The following is a 21,085-nucleotide window of genomic DNA, read 5'->3' as shown; positions in this document are numbered from 1 at the left end:
ATGGTCTCCTGAGGGATCTCCTCCCAGACCTGGACTAAAGCATCCGCCAACTCCTGAACAGTATGTGGTGCAACGTGGCGTTGGTGAGTGGAGCGAGACATGATGATGTCCCTGTAAGCACAACCCCCACCTGTGGACGTCAGACCCCTCATGGGGTCTGTTTGTGACCGTTTGAGCAGACACATGCACATTTGTGGCCTGCTGGAGGTCATTTTGCAGGGCTCTGGCAGTGTTCCTCCTTGCACAAAGGCGGAGGTAGCGGTCCGGCTGCTGGGTTGTTGCCCTCCTACGGCTGTCTCCTGGTAGCGCCTCCATGCTCTGGACACTACGCTGACACACACAGCAAACCTTCTTGCCACAGCTCGCATTGATGTGCCATCCTGGATGAGCTGCACTACCTGAGCCACTTGTGTGGGTTGTTGACTCCGTCTCATGCTACCACCGCCAGCATTCAAAAGTGACCAAAACATCAGCCAGGAAGCATAGGAACTGAGAAGTGGTCTGTGGCCACCACCTGCAGAACCACTCCTTTATTGGGGGTGTCTTGCCTATAATTTCCACCTGTTGTCTATTCCATTTGCACAACAGCATGTGAAATTTATTGTCAATCAGTGTTGCTTCCTAAGTGGACAGTTTGATTTCACAGAAGTGTGATTGACTTGGAGTTACATTGTGTTGTTTAAGTGTTCCCTTTATTTTTTTGAGCAGTGTACAAACCTCAGATTTCCCACTTCCTGGTTGGATTTGTCTCAGGTTTTCACCTGCCATATGAGTTCTGTTATACTCACAGACATCATTCAAACTGTTTTAGAAACTCCAGAGTGTTTTCTATCCAAAACGACTAATAATATGCATATATTAGCATTTGGGACAGAGTAGCAGGCAGTTTACTCTGGGCACCTTATTCATCCAAGTTACTCAATACTGCCCCCGTCACGAAGAAGTTAAAATAACAGCAATTTTTTTAGAAATACAGTGTAGACATTGATAATGTTGTAAATGACTATTGTAGCTGAAAACGGCAGATTTTTTATGGAATATCTACATAGGCGTACAGAGGTCCATTATCAGCAACCATCACTTCTGTTCCAATGGCACGTTGTGTTAGCTAAACCAAGTTTATAATTTTAAAAGGCTAATTGATCATTAAAAAACCCTTTTGCAGTTATGTTAGCACGCTGAAAACTGTTGTCCTGCTTAAAGAAGCAATAAAACTGGCCTTCTTTAAACTAATTGAGTATCTGGAGCATCAGCATTTGTGGGTTCGATAACAGGCTCAAAATGGCCAGAAACAAGGTCTTTCTTCTGAAACTCAGTCTATTTTTGTTCTGATAAATGAAGGCTATTGCATGCGAGAAATTGCCAAGAAACTAAAGTTCTCGTACAGCGCTGCGTACTACTCCCTTCACAGAACAGCGCAAACTGGCTCTAGCCAGAATAGAAAGAGGAGTGGGAGGCCCCGGTGCACAACTGAGCAAGAGGACAAGTACATTAGTGTCTAGTTTGAGAAACAGACACCTCACAAGACCTCAAATGGCAGCTTTATTAGATAGTACCCGCAAAACACCCGTCTCAATGTCAACAGTGAAGAGGCGACTCCGGGATGCTGGTCTTATAGGCAGAGTTGCAAAGAAAAAGCCATCTCAGACTGGCCAATAAAAAGAAAAGATTAAGATGGGCAAAATAACAGACACGGACAGAGGAACTCTGCCTAGAAGGCCAGCATCACAGAGTCGCATCTTCACCATTGACGTTGAGACGGGTGTTTTGCAGGTACTATTTAATGAAGCTGTCAGTTCAGGACTTTTGAGGCATCTTCGACCAGGTCGAGGTGAGTAATCGCTGTTCTGATATCCAGAAGCTCTTTTTGGTCATATGAGAAGGTAGCATCAACATTATGTACAAAATAAGTTACAAACAATGCGAAAAAAACACACAAAATAGCACAATGGGTTAGGTGCCCGTAAAACAGCAAGCCATCCCCCCTCCGTCACCATTCTTCAGGTTGACACTACAAGATTTGTACACCTGTATTTGAGGATTTTCTCCCATCCTTCTCAAGCTCTGTCAGTTTATTTCCCCACTATGAGGTTATGAAATTGTGACAATGATAATGTCCTTTTAGTGGAAGAGCGGTTTGTAAAGACCACCTGAAATGTAATCCTGTTTTGGTGGGATTGAGTTTTGGCCTGCCTGGCGACATCACCAGGCAGTATAAATTAATAGACCAATAACAAAGAGTTTCCAATAACAGCTTGTTTTCAGATTACATATCCCTCCCATAATCTTGGCCAATTAAGCCCCTCAATCAGGCCACTCCTGGCAAAATTCTTGCTTGAGAAATTGCTCTTTGCTAAGAAGCTATTTTTGTCTCTTTTTAACCATTTAAAAAATAAATTAATAAACAGTAAGGACCTTAATTGTTACCGAGATAGAAATAGCTGCCTTTAAAGAGATATTCAATGACTGATTTGATCTACCAATCACTGCCCTTTATGAGGCTTCTGAAAAGCTCTCTGGTCTTTGTAGTTTAGTCTGTGCTTGAAATGCATTCGGAAAGTATTCAGACCCTTTGACTTTTTCCACATTTTGTTATAGCCTTATTCTACAATTGATTAAATAATTTCCCTCCTCATCGATCTACACAAAATACCCCATTTCGACAAAGCAAAAACTGTTTTTTGGAAATTTTTGGTAATGTATATATTTTTTAACTGATTTGTACATTTACATAAATATTCAAACCCTTTACTCAGTACTTTGTTGAAGCACCTTGGCAGCGATTACAGTCTCTTGTCTTCTTGGGTATGACACTACAAGCTTGGCATACATGTATTTGGAGAGTTTCTCCCATTCTTCTCTGCAGAGCCACTCAAGCTCTGTCAGGTTGGATAGGGAGCGTCACTGCACAGCTATTTTCAGGTCTCTCCAGAAATGTTAGATCGGGTTCAAGTCCGGGCTCTGGCTGGGCCACTCAAGGACATTCAGAGACTTGTCCCAAAGCCACTCCTGCGTTGTCTTGGCTGTGTGCTTAGAGTCATTGTCCTGTTGGAAGGTGAACCTTTGCTCCAGTCTACGATCCTGAGCGCTCTGGAGCAGGTTTCCATCAAGGATCTCTCTACTTCGCTCTGTTCATCTTTGCTTCATTCCTGACTAGTCTCCCAGTCCCTGCCGTTGAAAAACATCCCCACAACATGATGCTGCCACCACCATGCTTCACCGTAGGGATGGTGCCATGTTCCCTACAGACGTGACACTTGGCATTCAGGCCAAATAGTTACATTTCTTATTTTATTCAACCTTTATTTAACTAAGCAAGTCAGTGAAGAACAAATTATTATTTACAATGACAGCCTACAACAGCCAAACCCGGAAATCTTGGATTCATCAGACCAGAGAATCTTGTTTCTCATGGTCTGAGAGTCCTTTAGGTGCCTTTTGGCAAACTCGAATTGGGCTGTCAATGTACCATTTACTGAGGAGTAGCTTCCGTCTGGCCACTCTACTATTAAGGCCTGAATGGTGGAGTGCTGCAGAGATGGTTGTCCTTCTGGAAGGTTCTCCTATCTCCCCAGAGATCTCCACTGGAGCTCTGTCAGAGTCACCATCGGGTTCTTGGTCACCTCCCTGACCAAGGCCTTCTCCCCCGATAGCTCAGCTCTAGGAAGTCTTGGTGGTTCCAAACTTCTTCCATTTAAGAATTATGTAGGCCACTCTGTTCATGGGGACCTTCAATGCTGCATAATGTTTTTGGTACCCTTCCCCAGCTCTGTGCCGCGACACCATCCGGTCTTGAAGCGCAACAGACAATCTCTTCGACCTGTTGGGTTCTGAGAATATACTTATTCATGTCACTGATGGAGTGCTGAGGTTTAGAGGGTTTTTACATCAGAAGTGAATAGTTATCTCTAGGAGCCTGATGGCGCTGGGTGGACAGGAAGACACAGGATTGCTATAGGGGAAACGGGTCTGTGGATTAGGCAAATGAGGGGTTGAGGTCAGGTCAGATCCCCTTAAGGGAGAAATTATGGTTTATTACCCTATTACTTTGTCTTCCTGTCAAACCATAATAGATGTACGGATTGGCGAGGGGGAGTGCCTAAATTGGAGTATATATACTTGTGGTGGTGGAAACATGTTTTGTCTGAATGCAGCTGTATTGACCCACTAGGCAGAATAAACTTGGTTAAGCTTTCATAATGTCCGTTGAGTGTTTTACTCTTAGAATTAGAACCTAACAGACCTCATGGCTTGGTTTTTGCTCTGACATGCACAGTTAACTGTGGGACCTTATGGTGTGTGCTACATTTTGAGTCTCATAGCAAAGGGCCTGAATACTTATGTAAATAAGGTAGTGCCATATCCAAGAAGACTCGAGGCCGTAATCGCTGCCAAAGGTGCTTCAACAAAGTACTAAGTAAAGGTTCTGATTTCAGATTCTTTTATAAATGTGCACAAATAAAAAAAAAAGCAGTTTTTGTATGTAGATTGAGGCAAAATATATATTTTATCCATTTGTAAAATAACAAAATGTGAAAAAAGGGAAGGGGTCTGAATACTTTCCGAATGCATATGCCATTTAGTAACCGCTTTTATCCAAAGTGACTTGGGGTCATGCGGGACCTTACAGATGTTGTATGTATGGCAGACAGAGTTATTTAATTTGTAAGGGATACCTTGGGATTTTCTCAAAGAGAAATCTACTTCCCCAACTCGTGGATACAATTTTTGTGTGTCTGTGTCCAGTATGAAGGAAGTTAAAGGTAGTTTTGCGAGCCAATGCTAACTAGCATTAGAGCAATGACTGGAAGTCTATGGGTATCGGCTAGCAGACTTAAAAATGGTATCCACAAGTTCATCTGACTCTGGGGAAGTAGATAAAGGGCCTCATTGTAACAATCCTCAAGTATCCCTTTGACATTATGGAGTATTTTGTATAGATCAATGACCGAATTACATCTATTTCAATCCTACTTTTTAAAGCACTAAACACATGCGTGCACACACGCAGTCACATCAAGTGGAGGCAGCTCATTAATTCTAACCAAGACTACTACCATATAAAGACAAAAAGGCTAGTTTCATGTCATGACAACATCACTACATGTGCCACTTGAAATCTAAATTATGCATTATGAAGGATGACGTCTGTACAGTGAACAGATTGGACCACAGTGTGTTTCCTTACATCAGGGGTGAAGGGGGCCTTCAGCCTGCCAGCCTTCAGCCTTTTAAAGTTGATGGATCGGAAGATGTGGTGGGCCTTCACCTCCGTAGCACCCTCCCCCTGGCAGCCCAGCCTCTCACTGGGCTCTTTGGCCAGCAGCTGGGCGAAGACAAGAGTGAGAGATAGCAGTGTTACTAGGCAACAAAGTAAATATGTTATGCTGTTAAATTGATGAATGATTGACTGATCTGCTGTATAGACCCAGTCGGCAATAGATAAAAATGTTGCGACCATGCCCATCTGTGAGGAAAACAACATGTGGTTACCTAAGTTACCCCATTGGCTCACAGCAAAAACTTGACATTTTCAAAGCAATTTTCTTGTCTGCTTGTTTTAGTTCATTACAAAACTACATTTAAAGAAAAGTGTGTCTAAAGATTCAACATTGCCTGCTCCCTAGCATTCTCCCTACTTAGAAAAACGTAATATTGTACCGCTTCCCTCATGCCCCTTTTCATGACGATGCTAGCAGCCACTTGAGCGTGAGTGCTAGTTAGCTACCGACCGGAACATTAGGCTAGCCAAGACCAACAACACAAACAAACGGACTATACAGCTACAAGTAGTGAGTGGAGTTACAAACGGGCTGTACAAGTTAAATGTCTTACCTGTGATTAAATGTTTTCCACACACACATAGCTACGTGTAGCCTACGCATCCCCACATTTACCACACCGAATAGCCTCAAGCCACAGGGCTCTTCTCGCAGGCTCTATTTCCTTACATGGGAGCATTGCAAACTGTGGGTTGGGATTTTTGACCTGGCTACATGTACATTTGAACAACACAGCAGCTTCTCGGCATATTTTGTTGTTTCTGTATAACATCGACGACGAAGTTGCCTCTTACAAAGAGGGTCAATAGGAAAGAATGTTGGTTTTCCCCAATTTATGGGCATGGTCGAGGAAAATTCCTTATTATTATGTGGATACTGACTGGAACTATGTGTTTGGAGTTCGTTTTCAAATCATCAAAGACAACCTTCTGTGCTTATATTAGAAGTCGTAAAAAAACTGAATAAAAGCGTCCTTCATCCACGTACGTCACGAATGCAAATGTTTTTTAAACATGACGCTGCCTTCACAAATAAAAGTCACTACTATAAAGATATATTTTGATATGCAAATGCCTGTGCCAACAGACAAAGCATGATCTCATGTTGTTGATAATATGTCCGGTACCATTTTGCAGAGGGACTTGGTGTCCTCTGAGAACTTGTCTGAGTACTCCTCCTCCACGTCTCTGACCAGCCTCTCCACGTCCTCACGTTTAATCTTCTTCTTGCGCTGCTGGAAGGGAGACTGTCCCTCGATCATCTCATACAGCAGACAGCCTAGCGCCCACCAGTCTGGGCTGAATGTGTAGCGCTCATTCTTAACCACCTCCGGAGCTGACACACATTAGGATGAGAGGCAAGCATACATACGTATGCGCACACAAACAGACACATGATTACAAATAATTTTAGAAGCATTTACGTAGAACTTATGACTTTATGAATGTCGTTGTTCATTTATACTGAACAAAAATATAAATACAACACGCAACAATTTCAAAGATTTTACTGAGTTACAGTTCATATAAGGAAATCAGTCAATTTAAATAAATTCATTAGGCCCTAATCTATGGATTTCACATGACTGGGCAGGGGGGGGGAGTCATGGGTGGGCATAAGAGGGTAAAGGCCCACCCACTTGGCATTCAGGCCCTACCACTGGGGAACCAGGCCCAGCCAATCAGAATATGTTTTTTTTCCCACAAAAGGGCTTTATTACAGACAGAAATACTCCTCAGCACAACCTCAGCACCCCTCAGACGATCCCGCAGGTGAAGAAGCCGGATGTGGAGATCAAGGTCTAGCGTGGTTATACGTTGTCTGCGGTTGTGAGGCCTGTTGGATGTACTGCCAAATTCTCTAAAACGAGATTGGAGGCAGCTTATGGTAGCAACAGCTCTGGTGGACATTCCTGCAATCAGCATGCCAATTGCACTCTCCCTCAACATTTGAGACATCTGTGGCATTGTGTTCTGTGACAAAACTGCACATTTTAGAATGGCCTTTTATTGTCCACTGCACAAGGTGCATCTGTGTAACGATCATGCTGTTTGATAAGCTTCTTGATATGCCACACCTGTCAGGTGGATGGATTATCTTGGCAAATGAGAAATGCTCAATAACAGGGATGTAAAGAAATCTGCACAACATTTGAGAGAAATAAGCTTTTTGTGCGTATGGAACATTTTGGGGATTTTTTATTTCAGCTCATGAAACATGGGACCAACACTTTACATGTTGAGTTTTTTTGTTCCGTGTATATTGGTACTGTTCATTATACAGTACAGGAACAGTATAAGAAAACAATATGTTGAATATCTTTTGTTGAATGTTGTTGAATGTACTTACCCATGTACCCAACGGTGCCAACCCGACCCTTGATAGTCTCTCCCTCGGGCACGTGGACAGCCAAGCCCAGGTCTGATATCCGGATATGGCCTATAGGAACACAACACACACTGTGTTACAGTACACTGCCTAATGCTGGAACAGTTAACCTTATGTCAAATGACATGCTATCCCACAGACAATGCATACCAATGGAGATCCCGGGTACGGCCAATCACGACACAACACAACAAGACACATACAGTATTACTTATCATACCCTTCAATCCGATGTCATTTGACAGGCTATCTCCAGTCTGGAGTCTGGACAAGAGACTATGTATCTCAATAGAGGGCTTCCTTTGGTCAAAGCAGATCTCATGAAAGCCATGTACTGTGGAAACCTTATCTATTTTGTTTTGCTAAAGAGCACCATTCAGTGGTAGCAGGCTTCACTGACAACCTTGAGAAAGCAGGAGCCCTTATCTTGAGACAAGTCTTTTCATAGACAATCTGCTCCCTCTATTGGTGAATAACAGAATGGCAGCGTTGGTTCACACAAGCAGTAAGGTCTGGTTACAGAGAGCTACAGTGTGTGTGCAGGCTTTTGTTCCAGCCCATCACTAACACACCGGATCTATTAATCAATTAATCATCAAGACCTTGATTAGTTGAATCAATTATTTTAAAGTAGTGCTCAGCTGGAACAACAAGGTATGCAGGCTATTGTTCCAGGACCATGGTTGGTCTCCAAGACCAGGGTTGGTCCATTAGAATATTTATTTACTTGTATACAAGTGGGCATTCATATTATTGCTCTCTCTACTCACCATGGTCGTCCAATAGTATGTTCTCAGGCTTCAGGTCCCTGGAAGAAGAGATAAATACCAGGAGTTATGAAACTAAGAACTAACTTTTATCGCCTCCAACAGCATTGTGAGCAGCTGAGGGACAGATTTACAAAACTTTGACAAGCTCTCCATCGCTCCTTCTCTCTTTGTTTCTCTCTACATCTTACTACTTATTGTTCTCCCTCTCCCCCCTTTCTTTCAATCTACATCTTGCTAGCCATCATTCTCCATCTCTCTCTCTCCCTTTTGAAAACATGAAGCGCTCTCTCTCTTTCTCTCCATCCTCCCTTGTAAGCTGATACTTGTGTAAACACTAAATATGCTCCATAAAGTTCCTGCAGCCTTGTAAGCAGAAAGCTGAGTACCCGCTAAACCATTCCCCTAGAACAGCCTAGAACAGAGAGAGAGAGAGAGAGAGACTGTGTGTGCAGCCTGACCTGTATACGATCCTCTCTCTGTGCAGGTCCTCAAGGCCACAGGCCAGCTCGGCAGAGTAGAACACAGCCCTATTCTCCTCGAAGCCGGCGTCTCCCATGTGGTAGATGTGGAACTTGAGGTCTCCTCCGTTCATCAGGGTGAGCACCAGACACAGAGCATCCTTCGTCTCATAGGCGTACGCTAGACTCACCTCCATGAGAGACAGACAACACGGTCATATTCATTAGGCACCAAACAAAAGAAAACAGACTTAAAACAGGGAGGGCCTACCTGAACTTGTACAATAAGCGCTTGTTTTCGCTACATTCTGTTATGGTGTGCCCTAATGAATACGACCCTGGGCTTAGAGACCAGTTTGAAGCTATGAGTTAAGAGAAGGAGAGGAGTGTGTGTGGAAAACAGAATGAACATCTAAGTCCACTTTTGGCCAGAACATTGGATCACTGACTGATGGATGTCCAAATAAAATAAGTCTAAAATGGATTGTGTGGGGTCACTTGAAATGAAAACAAACCCCACTGAACCAAACCCTGATGTTATCTTTTAATTACTAGTGTTGTTTTTATTATTATTACGAGCTATCACACAGTCGTCTGGAAGAGCCATCTAGACTCAACTGTCAAAAGTGTTTATGTTGCGGTCAACAGTTGAATTCGATGAGTTCAGACATCTTGACATCTTTGATCGAAATATGAGTAAGTGGTGCAGCATAATATGTGAATGTAGATCATGTACTGTATCCATTAAATATATTACATATACTGTACATACAAATAGGATTTTTAGCCCATTTTTTTTATTTTTTTTCAAACTTATGAGCGACTCGATCTATTTTGTTCATCTTTTCTCTAAATAAGGACAAATTAAGGTCAATACACTGCATTTCAAACAGTTAGGAATAACATAATGTAATCTAAATCAGGGCTTGAAAAATTATACCAAGGCTAAATATAAGCCTTCCACAAACAAGACCTACTAATAATTACATTATTTTATCAAAATATACTGAACAAAAATTTAAACGCAACCTGTAAAGTGTTGGTCCCATGCTTTATGAGCTGAAATAAAAGATCCCTGAAATTTTCCATCCACACAAAAAAGCTTATTTCTCTCAAATGTTGTGCAAAAATGTGTTTACATCCCTGTTAGTGAGCATTTCTCTTTTGCCAAGGTAATCCATCCACTTGACAGGTGTAGCATTTCAAGAAGTTAATTAAACAGTATGATCATTACACAGGTGCACCTTGTGATGGGGACAATAAAATGGCACTCTAAAATGTGCAGTTTTATCACATAACACAATGCCACAGATGTCTCAAGTTTCGAGAGTGTGCAATTGGCATGCTGACTGCAGGAATGTCCACCAGAGTTGTTGTCTGAGAATTTAATGTTAATTTCTTTACCATAAGTCATGTCATTGTCAATGTCATTTTAGAGAATTTTGCAGTACGTCCAACAGGCCTCACAACCACATACCACGTTTTCCCATGCCAGCCCATGATTTCCATATCCTGCTTCTTCACCTGCGGGATTGTCAGACCAGCCACCTGAACAACTGATGAAACTGAGGAGTATTGCTGTCTGTAATAAAGCTCTTTTGTGGGGAAAAACGAATTATGATTGGCTGAGCCTGGCTCCCCAGGGGGTATATTCTTGTTCGGTATAGTTTAACATGCTTTTTTTTTGTTGCAATAATCACTGATCTGGCTTTCATGTCTGTCGATGAAAATGCTCTTTTTGTTACAAATTTAACCAGAACCATGCACATCCACTAATAATGACCAACTACTTGTAGCAGGCATTATAGAAAATGAACACAGATCTCAAATAATCTCTAGTGAGTAGCCAGCTAATCTTTGTATTTCAAGTCTAGCCAACTTGGATCTATATGCTTGCTAACAAGGTAGAACAGCTGAACTATTATGAACACACGCTCCTGTCCGTCTCCAACTGTTTGAACAACAGCCTGTTAACTTTGTATAGATGTTGAAATCAAGTGGCTAACCTGGATAACATGCTTACTTCTCAGAATGAGAACAGTTGCCAATTCCTTATATAAATGCTTATTTTTATGCTCATTGCACATTTATAAAACACAGACTAGAGAGCTAGCACATAATAGTATGTAGCTAAAATGCTGCTTACGGTACTGCAGAAACTGAGCATTCATTTTCCACAATCATGTTCATTGATAACTCCCGTTTTAGTAGGGTCTACTCCATTCTACATTTTGGAAGTTGAGACATAAAAAGGGTATCGTTAGAAGGGAAAATCGACCAAACCTCAAATGCAAATAGCGAGTTGAAACTGTTTGTTTTCAGACAGGAAGAAGTGATCTTTTATCTTTGTTGCTGTGAGTGGCAAAGGGCGGGGCTTGGTGTCTGTGTGCGAGTGGGAAGGTGCACAGTGCACACAGCACAGAAGGAGCGAATGAGACAAGACCAAATAAAAAAACCTAGAGACTTGCAATAAAGGCATTTGGAACATTGCGCTAAAACATATATTCAAATTATTTTGATATCGCACAACCCTACATACAGTGCATATCTTATACATACGTGACAAATGGTAGGGGGTAAATAGGTAGCTCGAATACTTACTACAAACCTACTGTTGACTTTCTCTAAAATCTGCTTCTCGTTCAAGGCCATGGACTCTCCTTTCCTCTTCTTAATCCTCTTCTTCTCCAACTTCTTACACGCATACATCTTTCCTGTGGCTCGCACCTGGCAAGCACACACCTGATGAGAGAAGTGGATGAGAGAGAGAAAGGGAGAGGAGGAGGGTGAGGGTCAAGAGAAAAGTGATGAACACCCCATTGCAATGTCTACTCTTTGACCCAGTAAATACAATGTAATGGTGGCATGACCCATTTCACACCACAAGATGACACCAGTTAAATGGCAGTTATTTCCCAAACACACAGTTTATAATTTTATAGGCCCATCAAATTACATCCAGACTGAGATCCTTGTTGGACCTTGTTGATAATTTACAAGTTGACTAACTTTGATGAAGAGACTGACTGTAGACTAACTTCACTTCTATAATCTCATTCTAAATGAAAGTATGCTTTAGTTAAAGAGAGAAACAGAGAGAGTCCTTACCTCACCAAAGCCTCCCTTTCCTAATACCCTGTACTGTCGGAATGTGTTCTTGGTGACTGGCTGCCTATGAGGATACAGAGAAGAGGGTCAATACAATAGAAAACAACAACTTTATTGTCCAATGTGGGGGAAATTTGCTCAACTTCATGGACATACACTGACTGTACAGCAGCAATGCACAGGAACATACACATCTGACTTTGTAAGTAAGCAGCTTGACCATTACACTTTAACAATGTTTTTGCTTTAAAAATACTATTCTGTCAAATGTTCTGTTTTATCTTGTAGAGAAAGACTTGAGTTTGGCCCAGCACCAAAGACAAGATGAGACAACTTTCTTAAGGCCTTTAACAAGTGTTGGCATATTTACTGTGAGTCAAAGTATGCATCCCAAATGGCACTCTATTCCCTACATAGTGCACTACTTTTGACCAGAACTCTATGGGCCCTGGTCAAAAGTAGTGCACTAAAGGTGCCATTTACTAAACAGCCAAAGTGATGAAAGTGTGTGGGTAAACTTAATCTATGACTATTATGGGAAAGGCATTGCACAAGCCTTGCCGCTCTGCTAGGCTGATGAGTGGAGACATGTTCTGTTTGCAAATGTAAATAAATATAGAGACCATTCCATGTATGATAGGCCTGCTGGGCTAAAGGTCTTTAAATGGCCCATACAGGACCAGACGGAGAGAACGTATTACACCAGTTTTAAGGTGTCTGCACTGGCTGCCTGTGAGTTTTAGAATACATTTTAAGATTCTTCTATTGGTTTTTAAAATCAATCCATGATTGTCCACCCCAATACATGTCAGACATGAGTTTAAGTTATGTGCCCAGTAGGTCTCTCAGGTCCTCTGGCACTTTAACTATCACAAAGCCTAGGACCACGAGGCAGGGAAAGGCAGCCTTTAGTTATTACGCCCCCAGCATCTGGAATAGCCTGCCAGAGAACCCGAGGGTGGCCGAAACTGTAGTTACAGTGCCTTGCGAAAGTATTCGGCCCCCTTGAACTTTGCGACCTTTTGCCACATTTCAGGCTTCAAACATAAAGATATAAACTGTATTTTTTTGTGAAGAATCAACAACAAGTGGGACACAATCATGAAGTGGAATGACATTTATTGGATATTTCAAACTTTTTTAACAAATCAAAAACTGAAAAATTGGGCGTGCAAAATTATTCAGCCCCCTTAAGTTAATACTTTGTAGCGCCACCTTTTGCTGCGATTACAGCTGTAAGTCGCTTGGGGTATGTCACTATCAGTTTTGCACATCGAGAGACTGAATTTTTTTCCCATTCCTCCTTGCAAAACAGCTCGAGCTCAGTGAGGTTGGATGGAGAGCATTTGTGAACAGCAGTTTTCAGTTCTTTCCACAGATTCTCGATTGGATTCAGGTCTGGACTTTGACTTGGCCATTCTAACACCTGGATATGTTTATTTTTGAACCATTCCATTGTAGATTTTGCTTTATGTTTTGGATCATTGTCTTGTTGGAAGACAAATCTCCGTCCCAGTCTCGGGTCTTTTGCAGACTCCATCAGGTTTTCTTCCAGAATGGTCCTGCATTTGGCTCCATCCATCTTCCCATCAATTTTAACCATCTTCCCTGTCCCTGCTGAAGAAAAGCAGGCCCAAACCATGATGCTGCCACCACCATGTTTGACAGTGGGTATGGTGTGTTCAGGGTGATGAGCTGTGTTGCTTTAACGCCAAACATAACGTTTTGCATTGTTGACAAAAAGTTCAATTTTGGTTTCATCTGACCAGAGCACCTTCTTCCACATGTTTGGTGTGTCTCCCAGGTGGCTTGTGGCAAACTTTAAACAACACTTTTTATGGATATCTTTAAGAAATGGCTTTCTTCTTGCCACTCTTCCATAAAGGCCAGATTTGTGCAATATACGACTGATTGTTGTCCTATGGACAGAGTCTCCCACCTCAGCTGTAGATCTCTGCAGTTCATCCAGAGTGATCATGGGCCTCTTGGCTGCATCTCTGATCAGTTTCTCCTTGTATGAGCTGAAAGTTTAGAGGGACGGCCAGGTCTTGGTAGATTTGCAGTGGTCTGATACTCCTTCCATTTCAATATTATCGCTTGCACAGTGCTCCTTGGGATGTTTAAAGCTTGGGAAATCTTTTTGTATCCAAATCCGGCTTTAAACTTCTTCACAGCAGTATCTCGGACCTGCCTGGTGTGTTCCTTGTTCTTCATGATGCTCTCTGCGCTTTTAACGGACCTCAGAGACTATCACAGCGCAGGTGCATTTATACGGAGACTTGATTACACACAGATGGATTGTATTTATCATCATTAGTCATTTAGGTCAACATTGGATCATTCAGAGATCCTCACTGAACTTCTGGAGAGAGTTTGCTGCACTGAAAGTAAAGGGGCTGAATAATTTTGCACGCCCAATTTTTCAGTTTTTGATTTGTTAAAAAAGTTTGAAATATCCAATAAATGTCATTCCACTTCATGATTGTGTCCCAGTTGTTGTTGATTCTTCACAAAAAACTACAGTTTTATATCTTCATGTTTGAAGCCTGAAATGTGGCAAAAGGTCGCAAAGTTCAAGGGGGCCGAATACTTTCGCAAGGCACTGTATATTTATATGAGATCTTAAAACACAGCTTTGCTTTTGCTTAGGGTGCTTTTTAGTTTTTCAGTCTCTATTGTTATTCTTTTGCTTTTCATCCTCTTAGGTTAATTATGTAGTAAATATTTCAGTTGAGTTTTTTCCTGTGAAGCACATTGTTAATCATTCCATGTCTGAAATGTGCTGTATAAATAAAGCTTGATTTAAAGTATGAGTAAGAATGTAAACGAAACCAAAAGTGTAGGTTATACAGTACATCACAATGCCACTATCCTGAACACTATCAATCGCTTCATAACATTGTATGTGCGTTGTGTAGAGCTTTTAACAAATACTTTTGTCACAAAGCTCTTAATGGTAAACTGGCCTAAAAACCCATGAGACCAAGTTGAGGAACAGTTGATAAGAATAACTCTAGATAGGAGGAAACCTTGAGAGCCGCTAATATATATATATAAATCCCATCAATATTAGAGAATTAACAGCAGAGCATTTCAAAAACACAGTCCCATTGAGAGTTGAGTACACGTGACTAGGAGGATACTATGGAGCGGTGTGAAGTTAGCGTAACATGTAATCACTTGTGCTGTGTTGAGGTGAGGTTCTCAGGCTGATAAGAGTGTGTGTGTGTGTGTGCTCATAAGTGTGGGAAGCAGCAAAAGGGTGTGTGTGAGTATTTGTCATTTTTACTTTGATTTCAACTAGTAGGCTACCATACCTCTCCAGCCACTTCCACTGCAGGAATCGGTTATAGTACATGCTGTCGAGGTAGTCTGCGAAGGGAGCCACACTCAGGTAGTCATGGATCAGTCTACAACAGAGGACAGAACACAGTCAGAACACATACAGCCCACTACATGACCTAAACAGGAAATACTCTGGTCCCTCCCTAAGGCCTTGAGTTTTTCTGGTCAGGTCACATGGCCAGGAAAATCTCCAGGCCCTACACATGTACCATGCTGCCATCTCTCTGTCTACCATTCCCAAACATCAGTTCACATCTAAACATTCATTAACCCCAACCAGATGGAGGAATGACAAAGAGTCTGTTCATGTTGTGAGAATGTTCTAGAATATAAATGTTGCTGAATGGAATGGCGGGTGATTGAAGTTGCTAGGGTTGATTGATTAGAACTATTTTCATCAGCCGCCACATACACTCAATGCTGTTGACATGCCCATACAACAAGTGTGAACAACCTTTCACAGGATGTTGCACAATGTAGGAGACAATTTAAAGGAAAACCTCTTGGCATATTTTATCACTGAAAATGACCCTTTATTCTTAACTGACTTCCTTCGTTGAATAATGGTGTGATGATCATAAAAAAAAAAATCAACCTTTTCCAATCTTGAATATATCCCATATGCTAAGTAAGTATTGATGTTAGTTTATTCTCTGTGACTGGGTTTCTGTGTTAACAGACTCACTTGGTGCACTCGTTGAAGAGTTCTTTACAGGGCTCCTGCTCCTGCTCCAGTCTCTCTGTAAACTGACCCATCATTTCCTCCCCCAACTCGGGGACATGATCCTCTGACTACAGGGGGATGGAACACAATACAGCGTGAATTTCATATATATGACATCATAGGCCCAGATTAAGCCCTCTCCTGAATTAAAAAGCATGCTCGATGGGAGTATCTTAATTGAAATAGATTTTTAGACCGTGAATAGTTTTAATCTGGGTCCGGGAAACCACACGTCACCATTATTGAATAGTTGACATCAAATCACTCATTGGCTGAAAATAGGGGTTCTTCTACTGTACCTTTGGGCTGAAGTACTTGTCTAGGAGCTCCTGAGCACAGTCCCTCCTCTTCTCATCTGGACTGACCTCATACTCTGCCTGTGGGGGGAAGAAACAGTAACATACATCATTCAACATACACCTGCTCTAACAGGTCAGTTCTACTATTTCCACATAACAGTAGCCTACAATCTAGTACTTTCTGTACAACCTCTGATGGTACCAAATTACCACATCACTGCAACCACAGGGGTGTTCAATAGGCACGCAGCCGTAGAACACTATTTGAAACTGAATAAATAGTACCTGAGTATGTTCATTAAACAAGTTTAATATGAATACTGAACACAACCCAGTCCTACTGTAAGTAGTACATCCCTTCACTAAGGCACAGTTCTACAGAGCCACATGCCTGGGTCCCACTCCCAAAATAATTTATATTTTAATATTTCTCTCTGTGTTGTTGATTCCTGAATCCTGCTAAGTACAAAAGCATCAAGCCCATGTGCCATGCCATCATCCAGCCATCCAGCAGCATGACTTACAGTAAGCTAAGAGCCTCACTCTAAAGTGCTTCCGATGGACTCTCAGCACAACTTGTCCATAATGGTTAATGACAGTTGAGAAGGTTCAAATCTCATTTGCTCCTTCTCATGTAGCCTAGGCTCTGTGCGAGGCAGGAAGGAGACAGTGCAGTAAAAGGACATGATCACTACTTACAAAGTTTGAGAAGACTGCTTGATAAAAACTGTTATGACTGTCTGCTCTCTCTTGATTCATAAAGTCAGCCACCTATTCATCATTTTACTGCCATTGACTATCTTCATTATGCTACTAGCCATCATCCCATTGAGCCTTTTTTCTACTTGGCTTTTGCGTTTGTTAAATCAACCAGAGAGGATCTAGCTACAAGGACACTTCCTCATATCAATATTAGCGTGTGTAAGTAATAATGTGTTAGAGGGAAGGAGATAAAGTGGGTGGCTCATAACTGAGTGTGTGTGTGCGTAAGTTGGATCTGTCCGAAATGGATCCATGGCTTTCCCACCCAACCAGATATAAATACAAATTTAAAAAAGGAAAACAGAGACCTGTTCAAATGGACTGTATATCAGACCCAACCCAGATCAAAGACAAAAGTCATAATTTAGGACTGCACTGGTCCCGGGTCAGATCTCAGAATTTTAGGCCTGTTGGACACATGAAGACCTCTAGCGTGCATGCATGCGCGAGTGTGTGTGTGTGTGTGTGTGTATGTGTGTGTGTGTACCAGAACAATATTTTAGAAGAATGCCACACAATGCTATGGGGGTAAGCCAGGGTGGAAAGAGGAAGATCAGGTTTATCATTGAGTCAACAGGTAGGGGCTCTAAACAACACACTGGTAGGCTAGCTAACCTGCTGCCCCCCCTGCACCTCCACATCACCACCTAACACTGCCCCTTCCCTCGCGGGACTGGGTGGGTAGAACCTAAACATTATTCCACAAGAGCGTAGTGCGGGGCACATTCACTGAAAAAGTAGAGGAGAGGGAGGGTGGAAAATTGACACAGATTGCAACCCTTTGCTCCCAGAACTCAAGAGATCCTGTATTTCATGAGGGAAAGGAAAGGTGGATACCAAGTCAGTTGTATAACTGAATGCCTTCAAATGAATGATTTCCCCTCTCCTCTCCTCCCCCCTAACACATGAGAACTTGATACATTTGGACAAGCTCATTCAGAGTCCTTCAGAAGATGTGTTTGTTTTTCCTCGAGATGCACAAGTGTTTTAATCCTGCCTATCTGTCTTTCTTGCTTACCACAGTGTCCAGGAATTTGACACAGCGCCTCAGCTCAACCCGGGTTTCACAGAACTGGCGAAAGAGCATGCGTCCGATTGGCTGCCGCTCACATAGGCTGTTGTAGTATTTCTCTGTGGAAGAACACAAGACAGGGGTGTCAATGAGGGCCTCTCTCGGGGTATAATGAAAACACTCAAGCACAAAAACATGTAAGAAGTAAACAAATATATACTGTACTGTGCATAACGCACATGCTCACGCCTACTCAAAGGCGTGTGCACTTAAACATCTTGTATAGACATAGGGCACATTAGCAAATGTACTGTGAGTACTATGAGTATCAAACTATTCCCACACACCTCTGCCTAACCACCCTTTGTAGACGGAGAAAGGGTTATGAATGAGGTCTAGACGTACCCTACACACAGCACAATCTCATCTTCAACTAATTAATCAGAAACGGTCCATCGTCTCTCCACATGTGTAAATAGCTATGAAGAGGTATTTTACATTTATGTATCCAAGTTATTAGGCCCCATTTCCCTGTCTGTCTGTGTATGTGTGGTGAACAACAAATTGACAGAGGGAAACTGCGATTTGCATCTGCGGCTCAGGTAGATGCAAAAGAGGACACAGGTGGCTGTATGACCCCAAAAAAAACAATGTGAGGATCCAGCCGAGCCTAAGGAGGACATGTGTAGGTGGCCGTTATTGAGTAAATACATTTGAGAGCTGCTGCAAGCTCCTCTCTGTAACCGGAGAGCAACTTTAGACACACACCAACGCACAAGCATGTGCACAGTGCACACACAGCTATTAGCTAGCTGTTACATTTTTCAGGAGCAGACATCATTCTGGAAGTGTTAGGCCTATGCATGTACAGTATGGTACCTTACATGCTATCTGCTAGGTCTGTTGCGGTGACCTTATTATGGCCACACCGGAATCTCATTTTATGCACTCTGGACATGCTTTGGTAGTACCCAACTGTGTAACTACCATCAGGTCCTAATGGGCTGGTACTCAGAGATCTGTTGTCCCTCTAACTACTCTGATATCAATGCATATGCAATCGAAAAACCACATCAAACATCATCAAAACAAGAAAAAATTATGATTGTGCTGTTATAGAATATATAGCCTACCGCATTTTAAGCATTGCAGAAAAAAGTACAAAATGTAAAACTGATTTAAGAAGTGTTTGGTACATAATTGGTCTAGCTTTTGAGTGTGGACTGTATTATTATTTATACTGGATGGACTGGTTACCTTATGCTATGCCCCAAAATGTATACCCATGAGTCTTTTAGAGAACGTATAGCCAGCCCTAGGCGATGCTGTTGGTTCACTGATTGTGCAGGGCAGGCTTACAGTTAGCCTACAATTAGTGAATTTGTATTTGATTTTGAATAGCCTAGTAATAGGGAATTTTTGTATCACCTGTCAGGCAGAGAGAACATGCGCCTCAAACAGATGTTTATGCGTGGAGTGAAATAAGTGTTCTTAAATGTATTTCTCAGCTACTCATTAAGCACATGCTCTGCTATATAACCCGAAGTAGCCTACAAAATGGACCGGCGTGAAAGCACGCGGCCTCCATTCGCTATTCGAGGGCATATAGATTACATGTATTTTCCCCCTGCCCATTTGATCATTCTAATTTGGCCATTCCATTGGGCCATTCTAAATCGAAAGGCAAGATTCAATTGAAATTTAGTCTGATGGATGAAAATATGATCACATGATGAAAGAACAGCTGTGCAGCCTGGGGCAAGGAACAGATCGCAAGCTTTTTTGCTACTTTGTCAATAGCCTATAGTCGCACCATGCTGCCCATATATGTGTTGATTTCTAAGACATTCTAAGGTTGGTATAGTTCACAACTAAAGTTGCCAAATAACTCAAAATCTGGCATATAGGACGTGTTTCGAATGATCACTTTTACACTCAACATAACCACTTCACATGCGCACTTGCTCTGTAATGGGAAAAATATCCTTTCCATTTTATTCAGCTAAGTTCAATTATATTCTATAAAATCCTATAACATAAATGGCATGTGACTTATAAACCGATCTTGTCAGCTAAATAAACAAGCCTACAGCTTGTAGGTACTGATTTATTTTACTCTTTTAAATGTAGATGTTCAAAAGGCACATCAGCAGCTTGTATGCGTGGAGGCCTGGAGATGCTAAATGTGTTTATGTTACCATGAGTCCGTAGGCTTTTGCATGATATTAAACAGGCTGACAACATTGCATAACAGCCACAGCCCTACTCTCTACTAAAAAAAACAAAAGCTCTACTGTGCCTTAACCGGTGGCGACCCATCATTCAAAACCTGTTTTGAGCCCCACCTGTTTAGCTAGAAAAAAGAAAAAAAAAATGTTAAGGTAAAAAAACTAGTGTTGCCTGTTTTGCATGTTATTTTGGCATTAATATGTGTCACGTATCAGTTTGCAAACAATGTTAAAAATATATGTAATTGGGTTAATAATGCCACATACAAACATGGTCTCTTTTTGCTCTCTTGAGTAAGGCAGCTCTAATATGCAGGTGCTTCAGCCTAGCTCAGTACTTTGTATGGTGGTGGGGCAGCCAGCGTAACATACAGAGCTAAAGTTTGCACTGTGATTGACTCAGTGTTCTATCAGTCATGGGACACTACTCACCACAAACTCTACAGGGAGAGCTCAAAATGTCAAGCCCCTTGGGGCTGCCATGGATTTACATTAGAAGTGCCCATCCAAGAAGGCTAAAGGTCATTGGCCACAGATAAAATGACGTCAAATCACGTTATATCTACCGTAGCTTTAATTGGACTGATAATGTCAACATCATACTTTCAAAATCTTAGCTAGCAAGCTAGACAAGCAGTCATCATCATGCATCAAGTCAACAATCTACTGGCAAATCCTTGTATTATGAAAATAAATTATAGATAAAACG

General features: G+C 41.8%; 1 protein-coding gene across 1 annotated transcript in view; it reads right to left on the bottom strand.

Annotated features, from left to right (window-relative positions):
• LOC110537519 (G protein-coupled receptor kinase 6) overlaps nt 1–21,085 on the bottom strand; it is a 56,365-nt gene that overhangs the window by 15,635 nt on the left and 19,645 nt on the right. Inside the window, exons 3-13 of the mRNA XM_021623623.2 lie at nt 18,155–18,267; nt 16,375–16,452; nt 16,037–16,143; nt 15,324–15,416; nt 12,007–12,070; nt 11,500–11,640; nt 8,899–9,089; nt 8,441–8,478; nt 7,632–7,721; nt 6,409–6,617; nt 5,189–5,326 (exon numbers count right to left, since the gene is read on the bottom strand). Of these exons, the coding sequence (XP_021479298.2) occupies nt 5,189–5,326; nt 6,409–6,617; nt 7,632–7,721; nt 8,441–8,478; nt 8,899–9,089; nt 11,500–11,640; nt 12,007–12,070; nt 15,324–15,416; nt 16,037–16,143; nt 16,375–16,452; nt 18,155–18,267 (1,262 nt within the window). The remainder of the gene's footprint in view (nt 1–5,188; nt 5,327–6,408; nt 6,618–7,631; nt 7,722–8,440; nt 8,479–8,898; nt 9,090–11,499; nt 11,641–12,006; nt 12,071–15,323; nt 15,417–16,036; nt 16,144–16,374; nt 16,453–18,154; nt 18,268–21,085) is intronic.

Source organism: Oncorhynchus mykiss, chromosome 12 (assembly GCF_013265735.2).
Source record: "Oncorhynchus mykiss isolate Arlee chromosome 12, USDA_OmykA_1.1, whole genome shotgun sequence".
Lineage (NCBI taxonomy): Eukaryota > Metazoa > Chordata > Actinopteri > Salmoniformes > Salmonidae > Oncorhynchus > Oncorhynchus mykiss.
Note: the sequence above shows the minus strand (reverse complement) of the source record. Positions and strands in the feature narration are given on the sequence as shown.